At 45.1% G+C, this 10,611-nt stretch overlaps 1 protein-coding gene across 1 annotated transcript; it reads left to right on the top strand.

The window, feature by feature from the left end:
* Nucleotides 1-871: 871 nt before the first annotated feature.
* On the top strand, nucleotides 872-8,798 carry LOC117052581 (cytochrome P450 1A5). The gene is made up of 7 exons (XM_033159520.1): nucleotides 872-1,004; nucleotides 3,493-4,327; nucleotides 5,366-5,492; nucleotides 5,893-5,982; nucleotides 6,082-6,205; nucleotides 7,223-7,309; nucleotides 8,329-8,798. The coding sequence occupies exons 2-7, from the start codon at nucleotides 3,512-3,514 to the stop codon at nucleotides 8,615-8,617; spliced, it is 1,533 nt and encodes a 510-aa protein (XP_033015411.1). The 5' UTR covers nucleotides 872-1,004; nucleotides 3,493-3,511; the 3' UTR covers nucleotides 8,618-8,798.
* The last annotated feature ends 1,813 nt before the right edge of the window (nucleotides 8,799-10,611 follow it).

Below are 10,611 nucleotides of genomic sequence, written 5' to 3'. Positions count from 1 at the left end.
GTATGCTCGGAGACCCGTGCAGCAAGGCCCGTTCCAGCTGGAACTCTGCATTCTGGCCTCCATCCAGGAGAAACCGGAGCTGCTCCTCAGATGGGGTGTCCAGTTTGGGGAGTATGGGAGACTCCTTTGGAGGGGAGGCATAGAATGAAACTTAGTTGGGCATCTTTCAGTCAGCCAGCAGCGCCCCCTTCCTGTTCCTTGGAATCCTGCCTTATTGAGTCTTTTTGCACAAGTTTCTTTTAATATTTCCCTTTATCCCTTTCCTCTCCTTACTTTCCACTTGACCATATCTGCATGCACACGAAAGCTCATACCAAGAACAAACTTAGTTGGTCTCTAAGGTGCTACTGGAAGGAATTTTTTATTTTATTTTATTTTGACTATGGCAGACCAACAGGGCTACCTACCTGTAACTGGAATACTTACTTAGTCTTTTTTTAAAAAATATACATTTAATAATGAAATCATAAAACTGAGCGCGTGGAATGCTCTAAGGTTCATTCCGATGACCGGCATTCACTGAGCGCGCGAACAAGGCTACGACAGGATTCGATAAACTGGCAGGGGAATGGGGGGATTTATTTGCTGTGTTCCCTATAGAGCATGTTGAAAAGCAATAAAATCAATCAGTCAATGGTTCCTTTTAGTTTATTCACATTGTCTGCAGCCGGGGCCAGGGGACTCAGGACTTAAGCCCCCGCCGTCGGGGCGCAGCTCCCGGGCAGCGAGTCTCGGAGCGCAGCGGGTCGGCTTCCCTGGCGCTAGCGCGCAAAGGGTTGCGACGACCCGGGCAAAACAAAGTTTTTCGTTGCGGCCACGTGACCCGAGGGCTGCCGGCCAATCAGAGCCCAAGGAGGCGCTTATAAAGCGAGCCGAAAGCGGCGCTCCGGGGAGCGTGTTCGGAGGAGGAGGCGAGTGCAGGCATCCCATCCGGAGCCAAAGTGGGCATCGCGGGCAAAGCCGGTCTGGACGGAGCGGTGGAGACAGGCTGAAACTTCTGATCGGTGAGCTGAGTACTCCGGCTAAGGGGGCTTCTCCTCCTCTTCCAGCCCCAGTGCTTGACCCGGCAAACGGGTCAGATCTTCCTTGCACGTCTGAACGTGTGCATGCACGCTTGTCTGCTGATGGAAAGGACCTTTTTTGCCTGTGGCCAATTTACTATTTCTCCGGGTCATCTTTCTAGGCAAAACAATTGCTATTAGAATATTTTGTTTAACAGGGAGCTGGTTAGGAATAATGATTATATGTTGCACAATGATTATATGTTTTGCTGCGGAACTGAAATTATAGAATCATAGCATTGTAGTTGTAAGGGGTCTCAAAGGGTCATGTAGTCCAACGCCCTGCAAATGTTGGCTGTGTGCGTGTGTAAGCCCTTATTGATTTAGAGGTGGTTTGACAAAAATGCCCCTGAGCATGCACAGAATGCCTTCTAGATGCCACTCAGAACAAGCCTGGTGGATGCCTCAGATCAGCTGAGAAATACAGGGACGGGGTCCTAGGTCGCAGTGTGAAGCTGTCCTGGCTGCATCCCTATTTTAAAAATGACCCACGACCACATGCCATGTAATCATTTTTTTATGAGAGATATTTTTTAGATGGCGCCTCTCTTCAGGGAATGTGCGAATGGTTTCCCATGTGTGCATGATCTGGATGTTCTGTCCTTGCTACAGCCTGCAAGCCTGGTTTTGGGGAAAATCACATTTCCACAGCACACCCTGGGTCATTTTGAATCCTGGGACATTTTGTTATTCTGTGTGTGCCTCCTCCCAGCGCCTTATGGTTTCCTAGTACTTGTCAGTGCTGAAATAAATAACCTTGCTTGTACAGGTGAAACTCGGAAAATTAGAAAATCGTGGAAAGGTTGATTTCTTTCAGTAACTCAACTTAAAAGGTGAAACTAATATATGAGATAGACTCATGACATGCAAAGCAAGATATGTCAAGCCTTTATTTGTTATAATTGTGATGATTATGGCGTACAGCTGATGAGAACCCCAAATTAACAATCTCAACTTTGGGGTTTTCATCAGCTGTACGCCATAATCATCACAATTATAACAAATAAAGGCTTGACTTACTCGCTTTGCCTGTCATGAGTCTATCTCATATATTAAACTCCAGTATCTAATGAAAACAATTGCTTACATAAATGGACTTTCCCACAATATTCTAATTTTTCGAGTTTCACCTGTACTCTCACAAGATTATTTCTCACCACCACAAGACAAGGGGAGATGTGGGGATATAAAAAAATGTGGATCAGGGCCTATAGTACTCTTGTGCTGCAATAAAAAGAGTTTAAACACATAGAGACATATAGAAAAGCCATCACAGGCTGTTTCCGTTTTATATACAGAATCATAGAACTGTAGGGTTGGAAGAGGCCCCAAAGGTCATCTCCTCCCAGCCCTTGCAGTGCAGGAATCACGGCTAAATAAGCCGTGACAGATGACCACCTGACCTCCCTTTAGAAACCTCCAAGGAAGGAGAGTCCACCACCTTCTGGGGAACTTTGTTCTGCTGTCCAACAGCAGGTTCTTCCTATGGTTTAGCTGGAATCTCCTTCCTTGTACTGTAATTTACTGTAGATCCATCAGTTCAGGCCCTGCCCTCTGGGGCAGCAGAGAACGAGCTTCTCCACCTTCCCTTTAGATATGTAGAACGGAAGCAGATCATGTGTGTCTCCTGAGAGTTTTACTTTATTTCACTGCATTTCTATCCCACCTTTTCCTCCAAGGAGCTCAAGGTGGCACACACGTCCCACCCCATTCAATCCCTACAACCACCCTGCGAGGTAGGTTTGGCTGAGGAGCAGTGACTGATCCCCGAGCTCACGTTCAGTGAGCTTCATGGCCAAGTGAGGATCTGAACCCTGATATGTCGGGTCCAAGTGACCAGCACTAACCACTGTGCCATGCTGGCTCTCAGAGCACAAGTTTAGCTTGAGCTTGGCTCTGGCAATGGGTGTGGGCAGTCTAAGGAGGGGCAGGGTGAGAGTACCCTGCATAACGTCTCGAGGTTGGTTTCACACCAGTGGGGAATATGGCGCCCTTGAGATGTTTTTGGGACTCCAGCTGGCTTTAGCTCCAGCCAGCGTGGCCAATGGTCAAGGGTGATGGGAGCCATCTTTCAGCAATGTCTGGAGGGACGCAGGTTCCCTACCCTGCAAGAGCCCAAGGCTTCAGTCCTAATGACGCCCCAGGAGAGGAATTATCCTCTGGCCTTCCAGGTGTTCAGAGAATTGTAGCATCAGAAGGTACCCCGAGGGCCATCTAGTCCAGCCCCCTGCAGTGCAGGCATCACAACTGAAGCATCCATGAGAGATGGCCATCCGTTATTCAGCTTGAAAGTTGAGTTTGGAGGAATTTCAGTCCTGAAAACACTCCTGATGTCAAAAAGTTGTGCTATAACCATTGGACATTTGGTCCCTGCACTTACTCACAATGCTGTTCCTCTCCCGCTCTTCTCTCCTCTTTCTGCTTGTATTAGGACACTTAAATCTAGGAAGATGAAGGCAGTGCTGTTGGGTAGCCAAAGCATTATGTCTCCTTCAGAAATCCTCCTGGCCATTGCGCTTTTCTGCCTGCTCCTGGTTGTCATCAAATCCTTCCGGCAGCAGATCCCTCAGGGGCTGAAGCAGCTCCCGGGGCCGAGGGCATACCCGCTGATCGGCAATGTCCTGGAGCTTCAGAAGGACCCTCACCTGGCCTTGACTCAGATGAGCCAGAGATACGGGGATGTGATGCAGATCCATCTAGGCACAAGGCCAGTGCTGGTCCTGAGCGGGCTTGAAACTATCAAGCAAGCCCTGATTAAGCAAGGAGAAGACTTCTCGGGGCGCCCTGACCTCTACAGCTTCCGGTACATTGGGGATGGCCAGAGCTTGTCCTTCGGCAGGGATTCAGGGGAAGTGTGGCGAGCGCGCAGGAAGCTGGCCCAGAATGCCCTGAAGGCCTTCTCCTCCACTTGTCTGTTGGAGGAGCACGTCTCCAAAGAGGCAGACTACCTTGTCATGAAGTTCCAGGAGCTGATGGATGAGAAAGAGAGCTTTGACCCCTACCGGTACCTGGTGGTCTCTGTGGCCAACGTAATCTGTGCCATGTGCTTTGGGAAACGTTATAGCCATGAAGACCAGGAACTGCTCAGTATGGTGAACGTGAGCAATGAGTTTGGGCTGGCTGCTGCTTCCGGGAACCCGGCAGACTTCATCCCTGTCCTCCAGTATCTTCCCAGCCGCACCATGAAGGCCTTCAAGGACCTCAACCAGCGCTTCACTGCATTTGTGCTGAAGATAGTTAAGGACCATTACATGAGCTTTGACAAGGTGTGTTTGTGTGTGTGTGAACCATTCAGTTTAGAAAGTTTAATCCTTGATTTCTGGCATGTATTCCTTGACTGTCACCAACATGATAGAAGACCGACCAGGGCATTGCAATGACTTGCTTGCCCATAACCTGCTGCTGGCATAGGCAACAGGGTGCCCTTCACCTGCCATGGTCCAACAACATCTGAACAAGTACCATGCTGCCCACCCAGATTTTAAAGGATTGTACATGCTGATGGAGCAGTAGGTCTCCACACAGTAGATACACCAGATTGCATGTCAATGTGTGGCTTAACACTTGCAAAGGATGCTGTGTGGTGCCTGGTTAACTGACCCATGCAGAATAGGAACCACAACATGAAATTTAACCCATATTATCACATCTGAATTATATCCCATGTATCAGCTATGGAATAGGGTGGTGTCTACAGGGTTGCAGATGGTCTCCCATGCATGCAGCGACTAGACCTTGACCTGCTTAGCTTTAGGATTGGTATGCCTTGAAGCAACCTGCGGCCAGGAGAGCTACAATGAGCTTGTAGCCTATTCTGTAACAGCTCATGGTAGATCATAGGCTTTGCTTGCAAAAGGGTAAATCCCTGGCGATCCTAGCAAGAGGATCAGGAAGCAGGTGATGGGGGAGACATCTGCCAGACACCCTGGAAAGGTGCTGACAGTCAGAGCAGGCAATAGAGGGCAATTTGTTTATTTTATTTATTTATACGCCAGCCTTCATCCAAAGACCACAGAGCACTTTACAGTAAAAAAACACAAAAATACACGGCAATCAAAACAATACCCCCCCATAGTTTAAAAGACCACAGATTGTTTAATTAGCTAAAGGCCTGTGAGAAGAGGAATGTTTTTGCCTGGCGCCTGAAGGTATGTAAGGAAGATACCAGGTGAGTCTCGATAGACAGGTAGCCTGACCTGATATAAGGGAGTTTTATATGTCTGTCTTCTAACTGACCGGGATTGGCTCTGCAGTAAGAGACTTGAGAACTGGCACGGCAGTTATCCCCTGGATTTGTATTTCAGGAGAACATCAGAGACATTACTGACTCCCTGATCAACCACTGCCAAGATAAAAAACTGGATGAGAATGCAAACATCCTGCTTTCGGATCAGAAAATTGTCAGTATCGTCAGCGATCTTTTTGGAGCTGGTAAGAATCTGCTAATCTATCGAGAGAACCTCTCAACTGTCTTCTCCCTCCTCCACCTCCCATTGAAGTTATCGTGCACGCTGCTTAGCATAAGAGGAGACTTGCTGGATCAGGCCAAAAGCCTATCTAGTTACAACCATTGGTCATTATCATTTGATACGATGTTCACACCAAATACAAGAGCAGTAAACTGTAGCTTCAGGTCTCTGATCCATTTTGTGAAGTAATGCGTTGGCTCACCTGTCTCTGTATCTTAATAACTAATTCAGAGTCTGCATGGTTTTGATACCTCAGTACAGAGAATGGAATCTTGGAACTGGGCTCCTAGACGACGTGTTGCATTAATGTCCAATGGTTTTGCACCTGATGCTGAATATTTCCCCACTTGATTCCCGTCTAGGTTTTGACACAGTCACCACTGCTCTCTCCTGGTCCCTCATGTATCTGGCGACGTTTCCAGAAATCCAGAAGAAAATGCAGGAAGAAATAGGTAAACCCAGGCACTCCTAATGCAAGAGTTTCAAAACTGTGTTTGCCCAAGGCTAAATTTGAATCCATTTTACTTTCTGCCTCTTTCCGGAAACTGCAGACCAAACCATTGGCAGAGAAAGGAAGCCCAGGCTGTCAGATCGTTCCACGTTGCCCTACACAGAAGCTTTCATCCTGGAAATGTTTAGGCATTCCTCCTTCCTGCCTTTCACAATCCCTCACTGGTAAGGCTCACACAAGGCAGGACTGGCAAGGGAACAGTTTTGGCCTGGTATATTATTATTATTATTATTATTATTACTACTACTACTACTTCTACTATTTCAAGGTGCTGTACATAGTACTCCCTGCTCCATTCTATCCTTGCAACCCTGTACCCACTTACCTGGGACTGGGAATGAAGTTGATAGGATATACTTCCAGACAGGCATGTATAGGATTGTACCATTAGCAGCTGAAAAGATGATCCATCAATAGTGTCAGTTTGCAAATCTGCCGTCTCCTAACTTCCTGCTTGACTTCCTCCATGCTTGTCTGAACTCAGCTTTCCTAAATCATCTTACTTTGAATTAAGGTTTTTTTTAAATAAGAATTTATTAAATTTTAACAATAAAAACACACAAAATACAACAAACACTACAAAAAACTACAAAAAATACAAAAATCCTACAAACAAACACTTATTTAACTATCCTTATCCTATTTGTAAGCATTATTTTGGGACCTCCTCACATCCTCTCTTCTGCGTTCATTTCTAATCTTCTTTAGTAACTTTATAACGTTGTATAATCTTTCTCACCTAATCTTAATCATTATAAACATTAATCAACATTTAAATCTATTTTTAATCCTAGTAAAAGTCAACACAACATAATTCTAACTACTTCTTATATCCTATCTTAATCTAACTTCTGGCATTACTGAGCCTTAAATGTCCTCTGATTTTAATTTCAAATGTCTATGTTTTCACGCCGTTTCAAATAATCTTTAAATTTCTTCCAATCTTCCTGCACCGTTTCTTCCCTCTGGTCTCGGAGTTTCGCGGTCAGTTCTGCGAGTTCCATATATTCAATCAACTACTTTGAATTAAGTTTATTTATACTTTATTCCAGAGAGATACATGTTTTAGGATTGCAGCCATTTCTACATTCAGCCCATGGCACCTTTATCACATAAGAACTACTAAACACCTGCAGCTTCTTGTGCATGTATAAACTGTGCTCTGGTTTCTCTCCTTGTAGCACAACCAGGGACACAGCACTGAATGGCTTCTACATCCCGAAGGATCTCTGCATCTTCGTCAACCAGTGGCAAGTCAACCACGATCCGTAAGCATCTCTGCAACCTTCTTTGTAATGCATGGAGTAGAGCTACCGTATTCCAGTTTGCCCCCAAATAAACGGTTTTTATTCTCAATGCAAAATCCTGCATCCCTAAGATACTTGGCACTGGATGGAAAGGCTGAGGCTGTAACCCAGTGGTGTTGAACCTCAGCCCTCCCAGCCTGGCCCTCTGCACCCCCCATCCGAGTTCTCCCTGGCTGGATCATGTCCTTGTGTGCAGAAACTAGCCAACTTATAAATGTTACATTAATTATTCTTCCCACTTGTTTTGTCCCAGCCATCAGTGGCATGCAGCCCCTGGAAGGCTGTCCATGAGGGAACATGGCCCACAGGCTAAAAAGAGAGGCTCCCCCCCCCATGCTATAACTTCTCCCAGTTTCAGATTTCTAGTTTCAAGCAGCTGGATTTTGGAGACACCAAAATGGGTGCTTTCTCTTAACCTCATAGGAAATGAGAGTCTGACCCAATTGTTCCCAAAATGGGGGCAAGTTAAAGGTAAAGGGACCCCTGACCGTTAGGTCCAGTCGTGTCCGACTCGGGGGGGTTGTGGCGCTCATCTCGCATTACTGGCCGAAGGAGCCGGCGTACAGCTTCCGGGTCATGTGGCCGGCATGACAAAGCCGCTTCTGGCGAACCAGCAGTGGTTCATTGGGGAATTACCTGGTGGGGGTGGGGGCACCAAGAGGCAAGTGGGGGCAGTGGAGGTGTAAATGACAGAGTTGGAAAAACTGGCGTCACTGGATTAAGTTCATCATTTTTGTTGAATTAATTAAACGGAATAGTTTTAATTCTATTTTGAATAAACGTGCAGTTAATTGTTACTGTTCTGAATTTTATTGTGTTATTATCATCCTTAGTGGCTTGTGCAAACCACTATTCTGAATAATGCTTTTTGGAGGGTAGGGCAGGGGCCACTGCGGAAGTGTTTTTGGAACAAAGGGGGTGGGGCCCCACAGAAAGTTTGGAAACCGCTAGTCTAAAACACCTGCTCTTTGCTTCTTCAGGAAGCTTTGGCGAGATCCTTCTACCTTCAACCCAGAACGGTTTCTCACAGCTGACGGGACGGGAGTAAACCGAGCAGAGAGCGAAAAGGTTCTGACATTTGGTCTGGGCAAAAGGAGGTGCATTGGAGAGAACGTTGGCAAAGGAGAAGTCTTCCTTTTCTTGACCACCCTCGTTCAGAAGCTGGAGCTGAGTGTGTGCAGTGGGAAGACAGTGGACTTAACCCCACAGTATGGACTCACAATGAAACACAAGGAGTGTGAGCATTTCCAGATTAGACAGCGTTTCTAAGAACCAGTGGTGGCACCTTGGGAGCAAAGAAAGCGTGGGACGACCGGGGAGGAGGGATTCCTATCCTGCCGTATCTCAATTCCTATCTGCAGCTTGACTTAGGAGTGGGATGGTCACCCAGGCTGAACTGTGGATTCAGGCTGTGTCAAAATAATAAAAGTGGGCAAATTATATAGGTTGGCACGAGGCACTGTAATCATTTTCATTTAAGTGACTTGAAACAAAGTATGCCCTAGATGGGCTTGTATGGCATGGAATAACTTCTCCAATTTGACCATAATACAGTGGTGGCTTTGGTCATACACTAAAAATTCACTGGAAGAGCATTTCTAGGATGCAGACAAGTAACTGAGAGGTTACCATGCTTCTTGTACAAACATACATTTAAGAGAAAGTGGATAGGCATGTATGTACCCATCAAACGTTGCTTCCTGAAGGCCTTGTTAAAAGGGGCAGTGGACTCGCACTTTTATAAACCTTTACTACTAACAGAACATTGTAACCAGATAATCACACTTATATATAATAATAGCAAACTCAGCCAGCCTCACACATAGCAATATGGCACCAGGCATGCCTAAGAGGAGAATGAGCAAGCTTGGGTTTGGGATCAAGAGTTTGCAGAAATAACACAAACTTTAGGAAAACCCCCAATGAATCCAAAGACAGACAAACGAGAACAGTGTCTGATCAGTAGTTGCAGAACTTTGACAGTACAGTATGTTGAAAAACTGGGAAGGAGAAACAAAGAGAATATCCTTGAAAACAACTGGAGTACTTTGAACTGCTACATTTTGTTGTGGGTCTCACTTGTGTTTACTAAATGCAAGTTGTGCTTCATGAATCATTCTCATATAGTTAAGTATGATGATGCTGTGCACTGGGAAACTCAATAGTAAAGAAATTAAATGTGATGACTGTATATACAGGAATTCTGTTTATGGGGCTCTCTATAGAGACGTAAGGGGCAGAAAGGGGACTTGGTCCCAGAACATCTCTACATCTCTTTGTCTTCCTTGAAATCCCTTTTCCTCTGCAGGAACTTTTGATGTGAAAACAGTAGCCTGATCTGCCTGACTTCCCTTTGGTGGGGGGATGAGGACTATCTATGCGTTGCTGCCAAACTCTAGGCAGGGACTATATGTACAGTGCTGTGTATATTGATGATGTATAAATAAAAAGAGCTTTCTACAAGAATTTCAGGCTTGCGGTTATCTTTGCTTGATCAGTTTAAATGAAAATCTGCTTAAGTAATTTTAAAGGAATTAAAAAGCAACTAGAAAACTCTCAAAAATATTTTATTAAATGTATATCTCACACCAAGAAATCTTCCAGTTTATCAGACTAAAACTGTTTTACAAACATCCCAATATATAAAAAAACACTGATAGAAGACATGTAATCCATAAGTGAATGTTTTGCTCAACATTGAAATTCAGGGATCAATGGCACAAAACCCTCAATATAGATTGAAGGCATGCCTCATCTGGTGAGCAGTCCTTTTAAACATGACGGTAATCTTAAGGGAACGATCCTATACACAAGAAGCTGGTGTAAAAAAGGCTGGCAAAAAATTACACCAGATCCAAATTCCGTTCAGCAGCGGGGCTACTGCCAAAGTCTGGCAGAGGAAAACAAGCTTTTAAAATAGTGTTTCGAGTTACACCATCATTTCTGCAGGTAGAACTTCTGCCAGGTAGCCAGGACGCAAGACCAGGCTGAATGGACTTAGAATCCAGCCCAAGTAAAACTCTGCTTTTTCAGAGTTTAGGCCACTTTAAGATCATTATCATCTGCATTAATATGAGTTATGTTTACACGAAGCAGCTTTTAACTAATTAATTATTCCATAATATTCATACACTGCTTGAGTGTAAAAAGCCTCAAAGCAGTTTACAAAACAGTAAAATCAAGAAAAAGTCACAACCCTACTTGAAGACATACAAAAGTTAAAAAATACCTAAAACAGATTATAATTACCTCGGTGTACAACG

The sequence above is a fragment of the Lacerta agilis genome, chromosome 9 (assembly GCF_009819535.1).
Source record: "Lacerta agilis isolate rLacAgi1 chromosome 9, rLacAgi1.pri, whole genome shotgun sequence".
In the NCBI taxonomy this organism is placed as follows: domain Eukaryota; kingdom Metazoa; phylum Chordata; class Lepidosauria; order Squamata; family Lacertidae; genus Lacerta; species Lacerta agilis.
Note: the sequence above shows the minus strand (reverse complement) of the source record. Positions and strands in the feature narration are given on the sequence as shown.

Excerpts from the sequence above, each read along its gene's own strand:
- LOC117052581 (XM_033159520.1), top strand. The coding sequence starts at position 3,512 with ATGAAGGCAGTGCTGTTGGGTAGCCAAAGCATTATGTCTCCTTCAGAA. Across the intron at positions 4,328-5,365 it reads ATTACATGAGCTTTGACAAG|GAGAACATCAGAGACATTAC; the intron begins GTGTGTTTGTGT and ends TTTGTATTTCAG. Across the intron at positions 5,983-6,081 it reads GAAAATGCAGGAAGAAATAG|ACCAAACCATTGGCAGAGAA; the intron begins GTAAACCCAGGC and ends CGGAAACTGCAG.